At 41.4% G+C, this 22,286-nt stretch overlaps 3 protein-coding genes and 1 long non-coding RNA gene across 4 annotated transcripts; 2 read left to right on the forward strand and 2 right to left on the reverse strand.

Moving 5' to 3' along the window:
* Window positions 1-1,581: 1,581 nt before the first annotated feature.
* LOC119894310 (lysine-specific demethylase RSBN1L-like) lies at window positions 1,582-3,590 on the reverse strand (the record flags this gene model as incomplete). Its single annotated transcript, XM_038706991.1, is given in 3 exon segments — window positions 1,582-2,270; window positions 2,721-2,846; window positions 3,101-3,590. Coding segments are annotated over 3 exon segments (1,305 nt in total), but the record flags the coding sequence as incomplete, so codon positions are not given.
* Window positions 3,591-8,088: 4,498 nt separating this feature from the next.
* On the reverse strand, window positions 8,089-17,532 carry LOC119893233. The gene is made up of 4 exons (XR_005442784.1): window positions 16,824-17,532; window positions 15,531-16,738; window positions 15,281-15,339; window positions 8,089-8,617 (listed from the first exon to the last, which is right to left on the reverse strand). It is a non-coding gene; the product is annotated as an uncharacterized LOC119893233 (long non-coding RNA).
* Window positions 10,731-16,692, forward strand: LOC119893231 (mucin-5AC-like). The gene is made up of 2 exons (XM_038705230.1): window positions 10,731-14,299; window positions 15,466-16,692. The coding sequence occupies exons 1-2, from the start codon at window positions 10,750-10,752 to the stop codon at window positions 16,173-16,175; spliced, it is 4,260 nt and encodes a 1,419-aa protein (XP_038561158.1). The 5' UTR covers window positions 10,731-10,749; the 3' UTR covers window positions 16,176-16,692.
* A 103-nt stretch (window positions 17,533-17,635) lies between the features above and the next one.
* Window positions 17,636-21,130, forward strand: fam185a (family with sequence similarity 185 member A). The gene is made up of 8 exons (XM_038705231.1): window positions 17,636-18,101; window positions 18,442-18,551; window positions 18,962-19,054; window positions 19,245-19,383; window positions 20,134-20,175; window positions 20,269-20,364; window positions 20,447-20,581; window positions 20,729-21,130. Exons 1-8 carry the CDS (start codon window positions 17,675-17,677, stop codon window positions 20,839-20,841), a joined length of 1,155 nt encoding a protein of 384 aa, XP_038561159.1. The 5' UTR covers window positions 17,636-17,674; the 3' UTR covers window positions 20,842-21,130.
* The last annotated feature ends 1,156 nt before the right edge of the window (window positions 21,131-22,286 follow it).

Raw genomic sequence — 22,286 nt, forward strand, 5'->3', positions numbered from 1 at the left:
GTCTGTGACACACAGACACTGTGACAAAACCGTGCTGTGTTTTAAAAAGTGCATATTCAGGCTTTTTGGGCCAAGTGTCCATTAATCCCACATGTAAGCTTAGTGCCAGTAGAAACTCTCCGTCGGTCTAACAGCAAACGTAACCATGAATCACTCAGTCACAACTCGAGGGGCACTGAACACTGCTGGCATCGAAAACACAGTCCATATCATCAAGTGACGTTAAGCCCCAACCGGCTATATTAAGAAAATATGCTGACAGTTGTCTCGAGTTTGGTTTTATTGAGAACAGCAACAAGATGAAATCCACCATCTGCCCCTACGTTGGTAGCGGAGGAAGTCATGATGCCAGACGAGCTGAAGCAATATCTGATTACAAAGCGCTTGGAGTACGATCAAGGGAGACCGTGAAAAAATGGCTTGAATAGTTTTAGGTTTTCCTGACCTAAAGTGATTCTCTACATTTCTAAAAACATGTTCAAATGATGCTAGAGTACAAACTGTGATGGAGGTGTAGGGGTAGACCTCATGTCTGACTTTTCTTCATGTAAAATATCAAGTGCTGTCTCCGGTGGATCAGATTTCTTAATCGCAGCTTAGTTTAGGGAAGATATAAATAGATATTTACTAATTATTATTACTAAATCATTTGAAAGGACAGCTCTTCAGACATGTGTGCTTCATTATAAAAGTTGACATTAATATATTTTTAACATGGAAAACACTTATAAAAGTGGATGTTTCTGATTACAAATCTTGTGACATTTCATAAAATGTTCTTTCTACAAAAAAAATCCAAGACTCATGCTTTATTAAAACATTTATCTCAAATTAAGCATTATGACAAAATTGTATTTAAATATTGTCAAATTAACTCGTATCACAGGATTTCAGATTAGAAAAATCAGTACACTCTTTCAATTAAAAAGTCAAAGATAATTATTTCCAACCTATTCAACTCAGAAGGAAAGTGACCAGAAACTCATAATTAAAACAAAAACATCAGGTGAAAACAACACCTTCAAGATTATCACTAACAACTGTCAGGAACTGATGGAGAAGTAAAGAGACCACCAATGACTGAAGAGAAGTAGACGTTTTCTCATTTTTGTAAATTTAGCGCCCTACTAGAAAACAGCCATCCCTTTACAAAGCATGCACTAATTGTATTTCATTCATAGACCATTACACTTTCTTCCGCAACTCCGACTGAAGGTGCCATAATGTCCATCAAGAACAGAGGAGCTTTTCAAGAAACCATTATGGTTAGCGACAAACAATGTGACACCACTATGGCTTATTGCTCCACAAGACTCTGAAACACTTTGAACACAGGAGTAAAGATGGCTCGAGGCAGCGTGAAAACCTCGACAGTCTGGACAAAGACTGACACACATCATCATCAAAACTGTTGATGATGTGCTGTTTCAGCTTGTGGCAGTTCAGTCTGTGCTGCTCACACCTCCTGACTACAAGGTGACACTTCACAGTACCAATGTGGACAGTTTAGAGTCCTGTCACACACACAGCCTTCTTACTGTGCTGTCAGAGGAAAAGTAAGACCAGAAACAAGCATCCTACCTGAGAGTGGAAGTTGGCCATGGTTGTCGTCTCGATGTCCTTCTTCCCGAGCACCTCCATCTTCACTGGCGCATTGGGGAACTTGTAGGAGAAGTAATCCAGGAAGTCTGGGAGGTAGGAAGCCGCTCCATGGACGATGCCCATCACAAAACACGCAGCCTGGGCCTCGTCTTCGCTGAACGACAGGGTCACAAACTCCTGGGCAAAGCGCTGCATCTCAGCCGGAGACAGGCAGGAGAGCTGCTCGGAGTAGGCGTGCGCCACAGATGCCCCTCCGTTGGCCTGCTGCTCGATGTGGATCAGGGGGCCAAACTCCAGACCAGGCAGTACCGGCGCTGGTGTGCAGTGGAGCGGGGAGCTGTAGCCGAGCCGGCCCCTGACCACGGAGGAGATGGAGGCAGAGGTAGCGGCAGTTTCATGAGGATCCTGGTGTTGTTGTGGTGGTGCTGCGGTGGTGTGGAGTAGACTGCTGCTGTTAATGCTGTTGTTCCCATTAATTCGAGTGAGGAAGTCGGGCAGAGCCAGGGACACTCCTGAACACACCGTCTGGCATGAGCGGTGATACATTTTGGGTCGGCTGTGCCTCTCTTTCACCCGCTCTCCATCTTTGTGCTTCTTTTTCTTCTTCTTCTTGAGTTTCTTCAGTAGGAGATCTTCCTCTGAACCAGCTGCGGGCTTCTCCATAGACTCTGTGATGGAGGATAAAACATTTTACAGAGTAAGTACGATGTTGTGCATCATTTGAGGGTTATGCAAAAAAAGCAATAATTTTAAATCTGAACTTTGACAACTTTTTTTGTGTTAACTTAAGGTGATTTGTTCAACTAAGTTATGTGTTCATGTAACAGTAAATTAATGTATGGTTAGTATTTGCATGAACTTTAAATGTATATTCCATTCAACAATATTGTACATATTCAAATATTTCAGATATTTAATCTTCTGCTCTGCTTTGATTGTTTTCTATAAATAGTATTTGAGAAGTGACTTGAGCAAAGTTGCCTCTATCACACCTCCAACACTGTATACAGGCAAAACCGATTTAAGAGACTAATGTACTTCAAAATGTTATTCCAAATTACTAATAAAAAAAAAATCACTTTTCATCTCAACAGGTCAACGTTACTTTTCATCTCTACCTTTTGGTGGAGAAATCACTTCTCCGTTTTCTCTTGCTATGTCATGTACAGGTGGCATTTTGTGGTTTTTCCACTCTTTAGTCTTCTCCTTTTTCTTCTCCCTGTCTTTCTCCTTCACACGGTGATCTGGGACGAGCAGAAGAGGAGACAGAGGGAGGTGAAAAGCTGCCACATCCATGCTGAGTAACATAACTGACGAACAAACATTTCCACGTGTAAATATCACCATCTGGGCCTAATAAATACTGGGGGCCTATGGTAGAGACAATTATGTAATAATTTAATAAATCATTTTATGACAGTACTGCTTCACCTACAGCTTGTAATTTGACAGTAAAGTGGTTAAACAGGCAGTGAGCAGGCTGACTGTGCTGTCCTACCTCTCTGTAGCATTTTCACGTCGCCGTTCTCGGTCTTTGTATGGCAGCTAGCAGGGCTCACTCTCTCCACACCAGCGGCTGAGCTCCGCTGCGCTTCACCGCTTTTCTCCTTCTCCTTGTGTCGCTTCTCTTTTGCCTTTTTCACTTTGAGAGGCGAGGCGAGGAAGTTGCTGATTTTGAAGATTTTCCGAGCGGGGGTCGCGGGCACCGCGGCGGCGGTGGAGTGGCTCGCCTTGGCCGGGCCGAAACTCCATTTCGCTGGGCTCCCACAACTCTGCTTCCCGTTGTGTTTTTCCCCTGCGCACACCTCTCCGTTCAGTTTCCTGTGCTTCAGCCCCTTCTCCTCCACCCGGACCTTCTTAGGGGGCGGTGGGTAAATGTCGCTGGAAGACTGCGGTCGGCTCTCCGGCGGCCGTTTAGCTGTCAAGGGTTTAGGGGAATTTGTTTTGCTGTTTGCTGCGAAATGCATGGAGTCTACGGCCTCGGCCATCTTGGAAGTTTCTATTTTTTACGGTCAGACGTAACTGGTGCGTGAGAGCAATGCCAGGGGCGGGGCTTAGCGAGTACGTCAGACGCACGGAGGAGGGAGAGCAGCAGACAGGATTGTTTACAGCCTGCAGGACAACACAGTGTTGTACTGCTTACTGTGCAGGTGCAACTGTGCAACCATGAACATATCAGAGGAGTGCTGCTGACAGAAGGGAGCATTCATGATCTCAGTTGTTTGTCAGCTTTTCTGTCTTGTGCGGAACAATCAGTTTCAGTTCTCAAACATGGAGGAAAAAACGTGGACATTTTGTGATAATGGTGTGATGGTTACAGCTGTTACACCCAATGAATGGTTTTCTTGTTCCGCCATAAACAACATTAAGTTGCCGAAACTGAGATTTTATGTTTTCACAAGTCAATTTTGAGATATTAATACAATGTGTATTAATTTAACAAAACAATCCGCCAGCAACTTTTTAAGCACATTGTGTGTTCTATGACAATTTTTATCAAATTTTTTTGATAGACATTTTTTTTTTTTAAATGTCTCAGAAGTCCTCATGTATATTTTGTTGTGCTTTATTCATCAAATACTTTTAAACTAGTTCAGAATCAGAATGAGGTTTATTGCCAGGTACATTTTCACATAGGAGGAATTTGCCTTGGGTATTGGTGCTTTCAGTGGTACACATGAACATAAATATAGAAATATAAATATACTATAATACTAAGACAAAAATGCAAAAGAATATACAGGATTAATTAACAATTAACAAGGAATGTGCAAAAATTCTCAATTATAGATGTTATTTATCAGATTTGTGCAGTTTGTGAGGAGATATTGTCCAATGTCCTGACAACTAGGTATTGTTACATTAAATTATTCATAGTTGTCTATAAGTTGCAAATGTATAATATGTATATTTTTCATGGCACTCGTCTCAATCTGTCTGTTTTGTTTATAGTGTGTATATGTGTTCTTTATACTATACCCTGTGTTTGATTTTATTACTGTAATATAATTAGAATATCATCAAAAAGTTGATTTATTTCAGTAATTCCATTCAAAAAGTGAAACTTGGATATTATATTCATTCATTACACACAGACTGATATATTTCAAATGTTTATTTCATTTAATTGTGATGATTAAAACTGACAACTAATGAAAATCCCAAATTCAGTATCTTCGAAAATTAGAATATTACTAAAGACCAATACAAAAAAAAGCATTTTTTTTGAAATGTTGGCCAACTGAAAAGTATGAACATGAAAAGTATGAGCATGTACAGCACTCAATACTTAGTTGGGGCTCCTTTTGCCTGAATTACTGCAGCAATGCGGCGTGGCATGGAGTCGATCAGTCTGTGGCACTGCTCAGGTGTTATGAGAGCCCAGGTTGCTCTGATAGTGGCCTTCAGCTCTTCTGCATTGTTGGGTCTGGCATATTGCATCTTCCTCTTCACAATACCCATAGATTTTCTATAGGGTTAAGGTCAGGCGAGTTTGCTGGCCAATTCAGAACACGGATACCATGGTCCTTAAACCAGGTACTGGTAGCTTTGGCACTGTGTGCAGGTGCCAAGTCCTGTTGGAAAATGAAATCTGCATCTCCATAAAGTTGGTCAGCAGCCGGAAGCATGAAGTGCTCTAAAACTTCCTGGTAGACGGCTGCATTGACCTTGGACCTCAGAAACACAGTGGACCAACACCAGCAGATGTCATGGCACCCCAAACCATCACTGACTGTGGAACTTGACACTGGACTTCAAGCAACATGGATTCTGTGCCTCTCCTCTCTTCCTCCAGACTCTGGGACCTTGGTTTCCAAAGGAAATGCAAAATTTACTTTCATCAGAGAACATAACTTTGGACCACTCAGCAGCAGTCCAGTCCTTTTTGTCTTTAGCCCAGGCGAGACGCTTCTGACGCTGTGTCTTGTTCAAGAATGACTTGACACAAGGAATGCGACAGCTGAAACCCATGTCTTCCATACGTCTGTGCGTGGTGGTTCTTGAAGCACTGACTCCAGCTGCAGTCCACTCTTTGTGAATCGCCCCCACATTTTTGAATGTGTTTTGTTTCACAATCCTCTTCAGGGTGCGGTTATCCCTATTGCTTGTACACTTTTTTCTACCACATCTTTTACTTCCCTTCATCCATCCATCCATCCATCGTCAACTGCTTATCCTGTTAATGTGCTTGGACACAGAGCTCTGTGAACAGACAGCCTCTTTAGCAATGACCTTTTGTGTCTTGCCCTCCTTGTGCAAGGTGTCAATGGTCGTCTTTTGGACAGCTGTCACGTCAGCAGTCTTCTCCATGATTGTGTAGCCTACAGAACTAGACTGAGAGACCATTTAAAGGTCTTTGCAGGTGTTTTGAGTCAATTAGCTGATTACAGTGTGGCACCAGGTGTCTTCAATATTGAACCTTTTCACAATATTCAAATTTTCTGAGATACTGAATTTGATGTTTTCATTAGTTGTCAGTTATAATCATTAAAATTAAAAAGAATGAATGTATACATTATACAAGTTTCACTTTTTGAATGGAATTACTGAAATAAATCAACTTTTTGATGATATTCTAATTGTATGAACAGCACCTGTAAGTAAGCACATCGTGAGCATTGTACAATCCAGAGTCAAATTCCTTGTATATGTACACATACCTGGCAAATAAAGCTGATTCTGATTCTGATATAATGAATCTGTATTCTGAGCTATTTCTTAATAATGGCACTAGGTGGCAGCATAGGGATGGAAATACATTTTGTTCTGTGAAAATCATCACATCCACTGACCCTCACAGCTGTTTCATTAGGGCTCCTGTTGGGAGGTGCAAGTTGAAAATGTACCAACTTGTATTGCACAAGAAGACATGGCTGGTCACTAGTTTTATTGCATCCAAGATCTAAGTACTATTATTCATTTAATGTCAACATTATGTGATTAAAATTTCAATACAATGCCTAAATGTTTTCTTTCATAACATACTAATATTGGATGAAAGTTATCTTTTTGTTATGACAGAAAACTGAAACAAATCCTGCAAATATGGAAAATTACATTTCTCCCAACTCCCAACTGTCAAATGGCCATCTCTCTCAGGCCTCATCCATTTATATGCTACTCTAGACGGTATCTGCAGTCGCTAAAGTAGAAGTCTTAATCTGCCAGAGAGATTGGAGAGGTAATGTACACAGTGTTCATCATTGCTGACATTGGCTTATTCTAAAATGAGATTTGTTTATTTCATTTGACCCAAATTGTTCATTGGTTGAATGTTACACTCCGCACTGACACTTTAACAGTTGCCATAGAGAAGAAGACACAGTTTGCAGGATAATAAAGCAAAGGTTATTTTCGGTTCCCGTAACACCAGGCAGTGCAAAGAGAAGAATGCTTTATATCGCTTTCTGAAGTGGTTGAAAGTTTGTACTCAAGTACAAATTTGAGGTACATTACTTAGTATTTCCATTTTATACTTCTACTCTACTACAATTCAGGTAATAAATATTGTACTTTCTACTCTACTACATTTATTTTACAGTTAAAATTACATTACCTTACAAATAAAAGATTTCACAGATAAAACATGAGCTTATAAAGTATGATACACTGTTCAAAATTAACTACCAGTACATAAAATCAATAAAAAAGCTCTACCTTGACCAGCTACGACAGTAAAATTCAACTTACACATTAATACATCAGTAATAATAATGATAATAATACAATAATATGATTTCTATTTAATATCATAAAACTCACAAAAGGCCAATGTTCTGCATTGAGTACTTTTACTTTTTAGTTTTGAACTAACTTTTAAGTTAACAATACTTATGTTATTTTACTGAAGTAACATTTTCTATACAGGAGTTTTACTTGTCATGGAGTATTTTTACTGTGTGGTATTGTTACTTTTACCATCCTCCACAACTGACCTTCAGTATTCTGGATAAGAAAGCAAGTTGTCATTCCAATGTTATTACTTTTACCAGCCTAAAATCTAAATCTAAATATCGATGTAGAATACAGCAAAGAGGAAAGGTCAACAAGCTTGTATTTTTGCGATGCACTTAGTCTCACCTGTGTGCATTTACATCTGGTCCATCCACGTGGTTTCTATTAACCACAGCTGGGTAATATACAGAATGCAGCACAAATCAATTCAGTATGAACATCAGGATATGATATGATGAAAAACCAGCTTCAGTTTAATGCCTTTATGGCAAGTGTCTTTACAGAATGTTTCCTACTGCAAAACAACAAATATTCCACTTTCACCTCAGAGTCACTCCCATTGGGGAGAAGGCAACAGCAGCAGATAACCTGTTCCCATGTTACGTCCACTTTCCATATCCTTCATCTGGACAAGGATTCATAAATATAAATTTCAAACAATGTCTTAATGAAGTCCAGACTTTTGGATTAGAAAGAAATGGACTTGACGTTATCTGGTGTTGGCTAGCTGTAGGAAATCCAGCGCAGATGTGAGGGACACTGGTTGTTTTATTTTCAAGAATCACAATCAGTCAATTGACAGATGACAGAGACATTATCTCACATGGCAAAGGAATGTGTGAGTTACTGACGAATTAAGGAATTGGCAATGGGTGTGAATATATATATATGTGTGTGTGTGTGTGTTTGTATGTGTGAGAGAGAGAAAGAAAGAGACAATTAATTTTAAACTGATACACACTGATCCACAGGATTAAGGCATGTGTTGTATTGTGTAACTGTTTTGTTTAATGATTAAATGTTTAGTTGTTCTCGGCATGCAAGCAGTGAGTCAGTAGAATAATATTGTCCAGGTAGGTTTATACCTTCAGGCAGACAGACTGGTATTACAAGAGGCTGGCGCTGCACTACGACAGTCGTTGGGTTCACTCCAGTTCAGTTGGAAATCGAACACTTATGCACATAACAGACCTGACCGACGACACTGGCTCCTCTGCCCAAAGTGGAGAGAGATGAAGTGGCAGCAAAGCCGGACTGATGGTCAGATGTTTGTTCTAGTCTGCATGGAAAAAAACCAAAGTGTTTACACGATCCAGGACAGAGAGTGGGCCAAGCCAGCTCACTGGGGGAATTCAAAACACTGTATCCCAAGAGGGCACCCTGAGGAGAAAAAAAAACTGCTGTCCATAAATGGGTAAAGCCAGGAGTGAGGGTATTATTGGGAATAATAGCGTTCCTTGCTGTGCTCTGCTGCTGCTGAGAGCAGAATTGATTCATCTAGATTGGCTACTATCAAATGAATTAACCTTCTTAATCAACTGCATTAATCATTATTCTTCTTCATGCAGCCCATGCATCAGGTTAGTTTGTTGTGGCTAAGCAGCGACTGTCTGGGATTTATACGTGGCTGTGCTGTGAAAGATGTGGCTCTATGATAATAAATTGATACGGCCTAGTGTTCAGACAGAAGTCTCTCGAGAGTGTAAACATTTCTCTCACACTATTTCCCAGTGTAAGTGTTGAAGTACTGCAGTGACTGTGAAAGGTGAAAGGATACTTATTCCTGGCTTTTATCCTGCCAACAGTTGTCAAATGTCAAATGAGCTCATAGCTGCGTTAACACAGAAGGAAGAGGAGGAAGGGTCCAACTTGCAATGTAAAGTCATTGCACATATGGAGTATGTTTGGAAAGTTACCACTTTTATATGCATGGATTAGAAGGCCTCGATATTGTAGTTGAAAAATATTATAGCCTCTTTTTTTAAAGTAAAAAGAAAACTGAATTAATCGAATCCTTTTCTTTGACTCATTCTCTCAGCTCTTCCAAGGTGCCGCGTCTCCAGACATAACTATGAATTTGCAGGCCAGTGCTGTTCTATATTGATCTCTTCTCTTTCACCGTAACTCGTTCTTCATTTCTAACCTGATGCTTCCCACAGTCCTCTCGCTAAACAAATGGTTTCCTTTGTCATTATTAAAGGACAGCTGAGTAATCTCTCCAGCAGCCAGTGAAACAGACAGAGAGAACAGAAATGCGCAAGGGTCAAGTTTCATCGCAGCCTAAAAACAAGACAATTTAAGTGGTCTAATTTCTGAAACATCTAATGCTGGCATTGCATGCTATCACTCATATCTTATATCCTGCAGTGGGACTGACATTTACACCCCAGGTCTCAGAAACTAAAGCCTCATTATCTAAACTCCCTGCCAAGCAGATGCCTCATTTAGTTCATGTGACTGTGTTTTCTCTCTTTCTTTTTTTTCTGACTATATGTAGACACAATGAATTAGCAGAGAACCAAAATCTTACATGAACTGACAGTCTGCACTCAGCGAGCTTAGCTTCTCCACCCGGAGATTGCCTCAGCAATTCTCAACACTTGTTGAGGATTAGTACTGTCCGAATAAAGTCAATAGTACTTGAGAAATTTCTCTGCCCTGGCATTGCGTTTGAATCAAGCGGCCTTCTTGGATAAATCTGACATTCCTGACTTTCATTACTCAGGAGCTGAACTAAACCACACAGCTTACAGTAAAATGAAATATGCCCTTACAAATCTGAGTAACTAACTCAGCCAATATTTTGCTTCAAATGCATATTTTGACCTGTCGCATCTGTCACTCACATGTTTGTGGACCCACTGACAGGAAGCTTGGGAAACGCCTGCCAAAGCAACTGTGACACACATGCATATTCAAGGCCGTGATAACACAGCATGGAGTGGGAATGCAATACAAATGGTATTCATTAAGTGATGTGATTACAGTGAGGATACGTTGGAATGTAATAACAGGATTACAATAAGACACAGGCTTTCGAAAGCTTTCACAGTTTGACTGAGCTTAGAGCTGTTACGGCTAATTCTGCTTATGTTATAAAGTAGAAATATTTGACCAGTTACTCACGCTTCATGCTTATCATCCACTATCTCACAGAGACAATCTACTGGGAAGGACATCCACACAATCCTCCTTTCACTCTCTGTCTTTTTTGTCACCTGTTTCACTCTCAGAGCTTCTCGCTCCTCATTTCTCTCACAGACTTACTTTCCACTGAACAGCTCCATCCTCCCTCCTCTTCTCCCTCCCACCTTACCTCCTCCTCTCACTGTCAGTGCGCTTCTCAAACTGAGGTGGGTCGTTTTTACACTCTCTCCCTCCTCTCCTTTCACTCTTTACTCTTAGAACGTGATGAGGTTAACAGCACTGTGCGTATGTGGGACCCTGCTGGCTTTCTTGAGCCTCTCATGGACCACAGCAGACTCTGATGAAGGAGACCTCCTAGGGGATAATGACTTTGAGCCCTGCTCTGCAACTCTGAGACCTGAGGGGCCATGCAGACAGGGGCATGATGAGAGCACGTGCCCCTACCTATTCAGTCTGCCGCCGCTGACTGTCCATTTGCCAAAGCAGCTCAGGGAGCTGGAGAAGATCGTGAGGGATCTGCAGAAGCTGAAGGACAATGTGGATCAACTGCGGAAGATGTGCGCAGATTGTACAGTAAGCCAAACTGAGAGAGAGTGTGGAAGGCAAAGAGAGCATGAAAAACTGAATGGGGGTAGGGAAAGACATATGGATGAGAGAAACTGGCTGAATGGGAGAAATCCTCAGAGACTACAAGATTTCAGCAGGGAGTGTGGGACAGACAGGGTTAAAACAGAAAAGTCTATGGAAGGAGATGGTGATACAGACTCAGGCAAAAGAACAATTTTGGAAGAGAAAGGGAGAAAGAAATGGGAAGCCGAAAGAGAGCACGATAAAGGAGTCGTAAAAGAAAATGAGAAAGAAGAAACCCTAAAAGAAGTGGTAGAAATGGATGGAAAAACTCTGACAGAGGGGGCAAAAGAAAATGACAAACTGGGGAAGGCAAAGGTGCCAACTGCTGGTGGATATGAGAGAACAGAGGCAGACAGAAATAAAGAACAAGAGAGAAAAGGGAATTCAAAAGGAGATCGAAGGGATTCATTGGAGAATGGAAAAGAGAGAAAGATTCCAAGTAATGTAAAAGATAAGAAGAAAACAGAAGAACGTGAGAATCACATGTGGCTAGATGAAACAGAAAAAAAGACCCAAACCAAAGAAGACAGGGGCAGTGATGGAATAAAGATGTCTGAGGACCATGACGAGCATACAAATAAGGAGCGAGAGAAGCACCGGGAGGAGAGGAAAGAGGAAAAGGAAAAGGGAATAAAAGTGGAGCGAAATAATGAAAAACCTAAACAGACTGAAAGCATCGGGCGCGCAGAAAAAGAGAAGACTATAAAAGAGGGGGAGTTGGAGGAGGAGGAGGAGGACAGGGAGACGGGAAAGGAGATCAAAACAGAAGGAGAAAAAACGGTCCAGAGCGTACAGAGAGACAGTGATGGCGAATTAGCATCCAGCAAGACGCCTGCGAGGACAGACTTTGTTTCAATCAGCCCAACTTCTGACTCTATCATTAGTTTAGCTCCAAGGCATGACTCCATGGACTCAAACAAAGCTATAACATTTACGTCATCTCTTCCATCTCCTCCTTTGTCCAGCTCCACTTCACATTTGATCACAGATATCAATCCAGGGATGGCAGTATCTGATGACGGATTACCAACCCAAAGCACAAGCTTCAGAAGAGTTGGCATTGCTGATGTTGGAGCAGGCATTAGGACCAAGCCAACAACAACAGCCACAATAAGCACACTGGCTGGCCCTGGACAGCAGATAACCAGTTCCACTAGTAGGTTCACCTCTACAACCAGTGCAAGAGCTAGGGCAGGCTTCCAGGGTCAAGTTGGCTCAAATGCAGCAACTACAACCACCACAACTCCTCTTCAGAGTTTATACACAACTACATTCCCAGGAGTCGCAGACCGCAGCCTTTGGACACCTAAAACGAACATCAGCTCAAACACTAAGCCTGCCGTGAAACCTTTACCCAGCAGAGGACCAAAGCCCGGTGAAAAGCATAAACCTGCAATTAAGCCTGAAGCAGACCAAAAGCTTAAAAATACTAAGAATGTCCGTAAATCTGACCGAGCTCCTTTGCCTGACAAAAAAACAAAACATGACCAAAAGCAGAAGCCTTCTCATCAAAAACCCACAACCAACCAGAAATCTAAACCTGGCAAAGACCCTAAACGAGTCAAAATTCCAAAACCTGACCAAAGACCTCTACCTGATAATTTACCAACTGGTCAAATACCTAAACATGACCAAAAACATACAACTGATCAAAACCAGTCACCTATTCAAAAGCCAAACTCTCAAAAGTATATGCTTCCTGTCTTGAGACCTACATCTCATCAAAGGCCTCAAACTGTAAATGCAACTGGTTCTGGCCCTCTAAATGGCCGAGAGCCAGAATCTGAGAAAAGCCCGGTCCATCCCCTCAAAATCGACAAGCCTGGCCAAAAGCAAAATCCTCACAAAAAGCCGAAAGAAGAAACAAAATCTGATCAACGGTCTACATCAAACCAATATCTCACACCTGTTCCAGAGCCTAAACCTGAGGAAAGTGGAACAACTAGCTTCACCCCAAAACTTTACCAAAAGCCTGTAACAGAATTAATGGATAATTCTGATGAGAATCCTTTGCTCAAGACTAAATCTAAAGACTCAACAACACCTGGAGAAAAGCTTACACCTGATTATGTCCTGATCAAACCGCCTGATGAAACATCTGAACCTGGCCTAGCACCTAAACTTAACCAAATTCATCCAGAGATTCTAACAGGCCAAAAGTCTAAACCAAATGTGAAGCCCAGACCTGACCAAACAGCACAAACCAACCAAGGGCTTACAACACCTCACACTGACCAAATGCCTAATCTTAACCCCGCATCTGTGCCTGATGAAAGCCATGACGCAGGCTCCAACAAAACATCCAAACCAAGGCCTCCTCCCAGACATAGGCCACCAACCAGACCTACATTCAAGCCAGGAGCAATATCGGCTCAGAGGCCACAACCAGCAGCGCAAATAAAGCCAAGTCCAAAGACCAGAACAGATTTAGATCCTCCTCAAATCAGCGGCACTACTTCAGACGGCATCCAATACTCTCAAACTAACATACCACCTGCATCTGGCCCTGTAAAACAGATTGCTGAAGAGACTCATTCTCCAGGGGACACAGAGTTCATTCCCAGCACGATGAAAACTATCACTCTGGGTCCAAAGACCTCCAACAGCCTGGAGACTGGACCCTTCCCTCGCCTTCACACTCTCTCCAAAGGCTTCACGATGAGTCCAAACAGCAGGATTACGTCTGATCTGAGGCCACAGACAGCTGGTCAACCACCACCGATCCCAATGACAACAACACCAAACATAATCATCCATGGGATCTTCCCAAGCGTTGTCCCTAGCACCGGTCCAGGACCAACAAAGCCAGATCAAGCTTCTAATACTGACTCCAACTTACAAGCTAAGATACTTTATAATGTGGAGGAAGCAGCCGGCAGAAAAACTCCATATCCAGACAAAATGAAGATTCCAGTTCCTACCCCCAGTGCCCAAACTACCTCCACAACCAGTACTGATCTCAGGTCAACAACCCCTGCCACCTCTGGCCCCGAGCCCCCGCCTGCTGAGTCTTCCACTACCAGTGCACGTGAGCTGCGTGTGAAAATCAACCAGGTGGCTGCTTTCCTCAATAAAAATGGAAGACCACCAGACAGACGTCCAAAACAGCACCCTGAGGACAACCAGGGTGGCAGCAGGCCTGAAATGACAGAAAGCAAACTACCAACTCTGATACCATCTAAAGGCAAGAGATATTATTGTTAACACTACACAGTGGTTAATCAAGTTTTGTCTTTGTACGCATGCTCTACCATGAATCTACACATAAAGTAGATAACTTTAAACATGGATTTTGGCTGTTATTGACAAGCTTGCGTGTATTAGCATGGATAGCAGCAAACCATATTGATTTGCTTTATCAATATGGTTATATGTTTTCATGTTTACCGCACAAAGTGGTAAATGAAGCCTGAAAAGGAAGGAGAGGAGGCACGTACAACAAGCAACCTCATAAAAATCTATTGTCTTGTGTTGACATTACATCACAATTAGCCTGAGAGAAAACTGTTGAGGAACTGTTATGCATTAGTATTTGGGTGCTTATAATTGTATTACTCACTCAAAAAAGCAAATTGCTGCGACCTGAGCTGAAAGGATTTTAAATAAGAGGACCACATGGGAAGCACTAATGATCTTCATGTAAAAAAAAAAAAAGATAATATACTTATGTGGTCTGAGATCATCTTTGTACCATACATCATGGCTAATGGAGGAATCTGAATATGTGTGCAAAATGTGTGTGTCTGCGTGAGTGTTGTGATTTAGGAGCAAACCACAACTATGTGTAGACTAACAGCTTTAAAACAACCTTCCGTGGCGCTTGGCTGACAGCAACTGAATAACTTGTGATAATAATAATAAGAATAAGAATTAAACTAAATACTGCCAGCCTCCTTGCATGCAGTAACAGGTGTGAAAAAAACTTTGTTTACCTCATTCTTTACAGATTACATATTATGTGTGTTTTATATATCAAATGAATAACACAGGAAAAGACTCTCAGACTAAAAACTTGGTTATTTTATAGTTACAAATGTTAAAATCTTTGATCTCTCAAATCCAGATATGATATTAAAAGCTGTCTGTGTATCTACCCTGGAGGTCCCCCTATAAAGGCTGCAAAAACACTAAATCTTTTATGGTGGAAAAGTAGTTTTGCACTGACCTGCTGCACTTGTGACCTTATTTCATGGCTACATCCCAGCTGCAAGATGAAAGTTTCACCTGCAAGATTTAAGCATAAGATTAGATCACTCTCTAAATGAAGAATGACTTTTCTTTTGGTGGATTTTCAGGAAAAAAGGTGTTCATAATTCTTTGCATTTTCTTCTAAATTTTGTTCATCTGCAGTTACAATGACGCGGACAGACTGCTCCGACCACCTGCTCATGGGGGAGACAAAAAGCGGGGTTTACCTGGTGACCCCTGACCGCCGCAGTAGGAGCTTCCCGGTCTTCTGTGACATGGAGCTGGATGGAGGAGGATGGACCCTCCTGCAGCGCAGACAGGACGGCAGCGTGAACTTCAACCGCACATGGGCTGAGTATCGATCAGGTTTCGGGGAGTTGGACGGAGGCGAGTTTTGGCTGGGCAACAACATGATCCACCTGCTGACCCGGGAGAGGGACATGGTGCTGCGGGTGGAGCTGGAGGACTTTGACGGGGTGATGGAGTATGCAGAGTACGAGCAGTTTAAGGTGGCTAGTGAACGGATGCGCTTCAGACTGACAGTAGACGGGTACTCGGGTACTGCAGGTGATGCTCTCCGCTTCAGTAAAACCTATGATCACAACAACAGGGCGTTCACCACCTCGGACAGGGACCACGACCGCTATCCATCCGGGAACTGCGGGGCCTACTACAGCTCCGGCTGGTGGTTTGATGCCTGCATGGCTGCAAACCTCAACGGGAGATACCATGTGGGGAGGTACAAAGGTGTTCGGGATGGGATTTTCTGGGGGACGTGGCATAACATATCTGCAGAGTATTACCCTACCAATGACAGACAGTCTTTTAAAACTGTCAGGATGATGATCAGACCAAAGGGCTTTGCACCATGAGCTGTGATTCTCTTCCAGGGCATGTTGGGAAAGAAACATGCATGCTATCTACCATTCAACCATAAGCTCCTTAGATGCTATTTCCAATTTTTAAAAAACCGAGTATACTCTCCATACACTTATTTTACACTATTAACACAACGCTGCCGCCTTGTGGTGTTTGATTCTGTTATACTGATTTGTTTACAGGATAATATAACAACTGAGGATGTACATAGTTACAAATGTTATAATTATACAAATTATACAAATAAGATTATACAAATGTTATAATCCTAATTACACAGTATCTTTTTATAACCTTTTAATATGAATATGTCATAATGAGAGTGTAATTTGTTCAATGACGATAGATGGAAAGAGTTATTTTTCAGTGAAGTCTGAATCTGACGGGTATGCAACACAGATATTTTTTTATTACAATACTGGAAAGCCAGTTGGTGGTTGGTTGAAGCTGTTTGGGATGTTTTATAATTAAGTTGTTTGGTTAAAATAAATAAAATTATGATGAACAGGCTATGATGGTTTTTGCATTTGTTTCTCCTTTCTTCTCTTAAAATTATCTGCGAAATAAAGTACAAAATAATGGAATTAAAACTAGAGCTAAGTCAACATTTTTAATAGAAAAGATTTAAAGGACAGACTTACATATCTGCACCATGCAGTGGAGTTTTGGACTCCAGCAAACACTTCAAGACTCAAATTCCCAACAGCCTTTGCGGAGAACGACGTCACCTGCGACTTGTTCACATAAGCCTACTGATTGGACAAGACCAAAAGAGGAGCGGTATGAGTTTACAAGCGATTGTACATCCGATCTGTTAAGTTAACTAGAGTGTAGGGAGTAAACGTGCCTTTAACATCAAAGAAATAAAATGCTTAGGGAGAACACTGGTTGCTGGTATCTTTACGCGTTTATTCCCATCTGAGGAAAACTCCTCAGTGCTTGCAGTGTGTGTAACGTTAGTATGAAAGTCAAAGCAGGTGCCTTATTGGGGCCCTAGAATTATGTTTGCCTACATGTTTGATTACATATTTACAATAACAGAGGAGTAAATGAGTATGGTGTAAAACTATAATGGTGAAAAAATTATGGTTTGTATTTCCAACAAATCCTGCTTTAAATATATACTTTAGCTTCAACAGACGCCCTTTCCTAAAGGTGCTTCTTTTATTATTATTATTATTAACTGCAACTCACAATTTCATTAGTGTGTGTGCTTTCTGATGTCTTCTTTTATCTTGTAGTATATTTCACGACTTATCATAATTATATTATATATATTTTAAAAAGATCAATTCATGTCAACTTGTTCAAGGCATAGTCTGAAAACTCGTACCGGAAGTATTAGCATTGTGCTAACTCTACCACACAGACTTGACAGCGTATTGACAGTCCATACTGACCGAATGGCAGCTCGTTTAGCGCAGTAGTTTGTGTGGTTAAGTCGCTGTAACAGCAGCAGTGGATGAGCTGGTTTACCGGAAAGTGACATAAGATGTTTTGGAGCTCAGCAGGACAGCGGGGATGTGTCGGACTTCTCCGCTGCTGGTCCCTCGCGGCCAGCTCCAGGACACTCACAACCCCTCGCTGCCCTTCACGGTTCTTTTCCATCTCTGCCACCTCGAAGTCTGGAACGCACGTGGAGGTAAACCCGCCTCTGAAGCAGTGGGCCCCGGAGGTGAGCCCCTTCAGCACGGTACGGGCACAGCTGGGCTGCAGTATCTCCATAAGCCCGCTGGACCCGCACGCCTTCCCTGAGGCTGATCGAGCTCTCATCACAGTCCACGGGACAGACACCGAGCAGGAGGTCGGTCTGGATCACTTACACGTCCACTATGATGACCAGAGCAAAGAGCTGCACATATCAGCTGGGGAGGTTAACAACAGCGTGTTGATTGATCTAGCTGCACCTATCAAAAGTAGTGAGTACTGATCTGACTGCACCTATCAAACGTAGCGAGTACTGATCTGACTGCACCTATCAAACGTAGCGAGTACTGATCTGACTGCACCTATCAAACGTAGCGAGTACTGATCTGACTGCACCTATCAAACGTAGCGAGTGTCTCCTGTGAAATGATGCAACCATGGATGAAAATGACCCCTTAATGTTTACAAAACATCCAGGTTTAATATTGGATGTCTAAAGTAGGGCTTATTATTTCAATGGTGCTTTAAAATGCCATCAGGTTGTTTACAGCAACAGGCATGATATTGTCTGTGGTCCTTGGGTGCCCCCCTAATAAATTCTGCTTTTGTCAGATCTTTTCATTACTACTCAAGGAAATGGCAACGTGCATGTGCAGAAAATGGAGTGTGATATCTGCAAGGTGCAGACAGAGAAGGGTAACTGTTTTCTGCACTCAGTCAAGGTAAGTGGAGGCATGACAACATGAATGCTTCCTGCAGAAAAATACACAAATACAGGATATAGTAATATGTTTGCACATTACTATATCCTATTGGCTGATTTCACCATTAAAAATTATATCACTATTGACTCAATATTGTTGTTATTTCAGATATTTGACTGATTGCGAATCTAGAATTGTTGTTGACCTTTTCTTTGTCATGCCATGCAATTATCAAAGTAGCCACAAAGCTAAATAGGAGTCAGTGTTGCCTAATATATATAGGAACAAAAATAATGGCTTCTAAAACTATATCACTGTTACCCTATAGCAATAACTTGTATTGGTGAACAGCACCAAAGATCAGACTTCAGATTCCACATTCCATTTCTTCCATTCTGATCCTCTCACTGTTGTTTGTTGTTTCTCAGGGTCACCAGGTCGAGGTCCAGTCCCAGGGAGGAAACGTTACATGTGTGGGCACTATCCATGGCAATGTGAACATCAGCACATGTGGAGACAGTGTAAGGACGGTGTTACACTTACACTCAGCATTCATTAGGGGGCAGCAGCAGCCTAAAAACAGACTTTATCTAAATGTGTTTTCAGCGTTGTTTGCAGAATACCTTTTAAATTTGGAGACAAAACTGAAAAGAGTTTTACCATGCATCACCTGGCTACGGTCCTGTGCAGTGATTAGTTGTGTGTTTGCAGGCAGTGGTTGTCAAGAAGCTCCAGGGCACCAAAATGAATGTTTCAACAGAATGTGGCCCTCTGAAGATCAAAGCCATCTATGCGGAGTCCAGCTTCATCTCCTCCTGCTCTGGGAAAGTAGAACTGGGGCATGTACATGGTGAGCAGACAGCAGCATCTATTCCTCATCTATACTAAAGCATCATCCTATCTTCATCTATATTGTTTAAGTGGTTATGAGTGTTACACCAAATTCATTTTACTTTTGTCCAAAACAACACAAATGTTTCCTTAATTTGGGGTTATGATGTTGTTAAGGGACAACAGCATGTGAAGAGGAAGAACCAGGGATTAAACTACCAGCCCTATGATTAATAGGCGACCCAATTTCCCACCTGCGTTACTGCAGCCTGCCCTTCAAACTACAGCATGTATTTTTTTTATTAATCTGCAACCTGCAGATAGCAGGTCACTCAGCCAGTAGGTTCTAAAATCTTTAAAATACTTCCCATGAGGCATTGGGGGCACACAGCTGCACCATGTTTACTTGGTTGGTAAAGCAGGGCTTTGGTATGTCAGGAATCCTGGGCTCTGATCAAACAGAGTCTACTTAACTGTAATGTGGTTGTAATCTGTTTGTTTTGGTGTCACTATAAAAGTTGTTGTAAGACAAATTATTGGAGGTATTGGAGGAGACACAGATCATCATCACAGAATATATGGAAACAATTTTCTTGTTAACTTTATTGATGCACGTTTATGACGTATGCAGTCTGTGATAGAGGCTCTTCTCTGCCAAGTCTTTACTGGTTAAAGATGTTGTAATTTATCTACTAGTAACTGAACATAATCTGACAGCTACAGTATATGTATTAGTTGAAACAGAGCTTGTGCTTTCATTGGTTAAAAGGTGATGCCACTGTGAAGAACGTGTCTGGAGATACAGCTATTGGTAAGCAAGCTGATTCTGCTGATTCATGATACGTATGGTATCCATCAGTGGCTGAGATAGGCCAGCCATCTGACGCTTTCTTTGCTTTTACAGATGGTTCAAATAGCTTCCTGAAAGTTTCCTCTCACAGCGGAGGCATTGATGTCTATGTGGGAGACGGTGGCAGTGCCGAACTTCACAGTCAGAATGGTAAACACACAGCATAAGAAGAATATTCACCTTTTGAACCACGGTTTTCCTTACCGAGGACTGTTTTCTTTGTCGTACGTAGGAGCGGTGTGTGTGCGTGTCCCCTTCTCACTGAAAGCCGGGGTGGAGCTCTGTGGCACGTCAGTGGATATCAGCCCAGAGGTTGTTCTGCATGGAGTAGAAAACAACACAACTGAAGGCCAAACCACAGTTACTGGTAAGCCATTATTCTTCATTATATCACACTTCATGGCACAGCTAATTACCTAAACCCTCAAACAATTAAATCAACACAGAACGTTCTGTTTCCTTTCTACACTCGTCTGTGGCCTGTCTGTTGTTTCCCCTACTGTGTCTCTCTCAGGCTATATAAATGGAGAGTCTCCAGTGGACCGGTGGGTCAAAGCTCAGGCAGACAGAGGCTCTGTCAGACTGAAGACACAAAGCTGGTTTGAGTCCTTGAAGCTGGGGAGCTGAGTTATGAGTGACACTGCATCCCTGCTCAGGATCTACTGTACTGTCAATAAGGACATTATGTATCTATAGTATTTAACAAATATTCTATATGTGTTAAAAATCACTGTACATACACTGAGTCTGGGTAGCATACTGCATAACAGCACTGTCAGTGGTTTTTTAAATGTTAATTAGAAACAGATTTGAATGTTTACTTGTGATGTGAAATATTGCCAGGGATTGCATTTCTTCTGGATGGTCTGTTAATACTATAAAAAATATATTGTTATGTCTCAAACTTTGAAAAGAACATGAAAAAGTGTGTTTTTTTTGTCATTAACTTCAGTCAGACACCTCTGTGCTGTCAAATTCAATTATAGCTGCAAATGACCAATTCTGAATTTGACTGGTATTGACCTGGCTCTAATTAATGAAAGCTAATTAATGAAGCCATTTTCATTTAAGCACCAAGTATTGAAAACACATTTTCTGCAATCCTCTTTGCACATTCCAAAAGAGCTTTATATTGTTACGCCAAATAAGCAGCAAAATTGTACAGAATATGACTTCCACTAACAAGCTTCATCTCACGGGAGTGTAAAGCATAAAGTGAGTCTGTGTATGCTGTTAAGGTCCAGCATAAAACAAATCCACACATTATAAAAATTTCAGTAAAACTAAGTGTGATGTAATTACAAAGTGTTAGATAAACAAAGGATAAACCAAGATTGTAATATAAAAAATACAGCTTTTTAATTTAAAGAGCATAAATAAACAAAGTACATTTCAAAAGGAAATAGACAATCATGCAGCACACAGACAAACCAATGTTAATCACATAATGTAGACATTTAAAAACCAATTACAATCAATTTTAACAATCTCTGTAATCAGACTGTTGACATGGTGAGGAACACCAGAGAAGGGATTTATAGCTCCATGTGTTTAAAAGTATAAAGTTTCTTAAAGGTCCAGTGTATTTAGGAGGATCTACTGACAGAAATACAATATAATATCCATAACAATGTTTTCAGTGGTATATAAAGACCTTACATAATGACCCATTATGTTTTAATTACCTTAGAATGAGCCTTTTCTATCTACATACACTGCGGGTCCTCTGACATGGAAGTCGCCATGTTGCACCGCCATGTTTCTACAGTAGCCCAAACGGATAAACCGCTCCACAGAGCACATTTCGTCACAACGTTGAATACATACAATAAGAACAATAAGTAGTAGTAGTCGATGGATTATTAAAAGTAAGAAAAGAAAAGGAACTTGGACAAATGGAGGCCCACACATATTATTTAGCACAAGAGCCAACAGAGCTTGTCGACCACAGTAGCTTCTCCTGCGCTTGGAAAGGAAGGAGTGAGCGGAGACTGATGACTGGTGCATTCATGAGGTGTCGGAATAATCAGAATGTTTTTTTCCTCCATAAATCTTTATTTAGTCATGTGACT

The sequence above is a fragment of the Micropterus salmoides genome, unplaced genomic scaffold (assembly GCF_014851395.1).
Source record: "Micropterus salmoides isolate LMB-PRFRI ecotype aquatic unplaced genomic scaffold, ASM1485139v1 Ms_hic_scaffold_8, whole genome shotgun sequence".
In the NCBI taxonomy this organism is placed as follows: Eukaryota; Metazoa; Chordata; class Actinopteri; order Centrarchiformes; family Centrarchidae; genus Micropterus; species Micropterus salmoides.

Excerpts from the sequence above, each read along its gene's own strand:
- LOC119893231 (XM_038705230.1), top strand. The coding sequence starts at position 10,750 with ATGAGGTTAACAGCACTGTGCGTATGTGGGACCCTGCTGGCTTTCTTG. Across the intron at positions 14,300-15,465 it reads AACTCTGATACCATCTAAAG|TTACAATGACGCGGACAGAC; the intron begins GCAAGAGATATT and ends GTTCATCTGCAG.
- fam185a (XM_038705231.1), top strand. The coding sequence starts at position 17,675 with ATGTTTTGGAGCTCAGCAGGACAGCGGGGATGTGTCGGACTTCTCCGC. Across the intron at positions 18,102-18,441 it reads AGCTGCACCTATCAAAAGTA|ATCTTTTCATTACTACTCAA; the intron begins GTGAGTACTGAT and ends TGCTTTTGTCAG. Across the intron at positions 20,176-20,268 it reads GTCTGGAGATACAGCTATTG|ATGGTTCAAATAGCTTCCTG; the intron begins GTAAGCAAGCTG and ends TTGCTTTTACAG.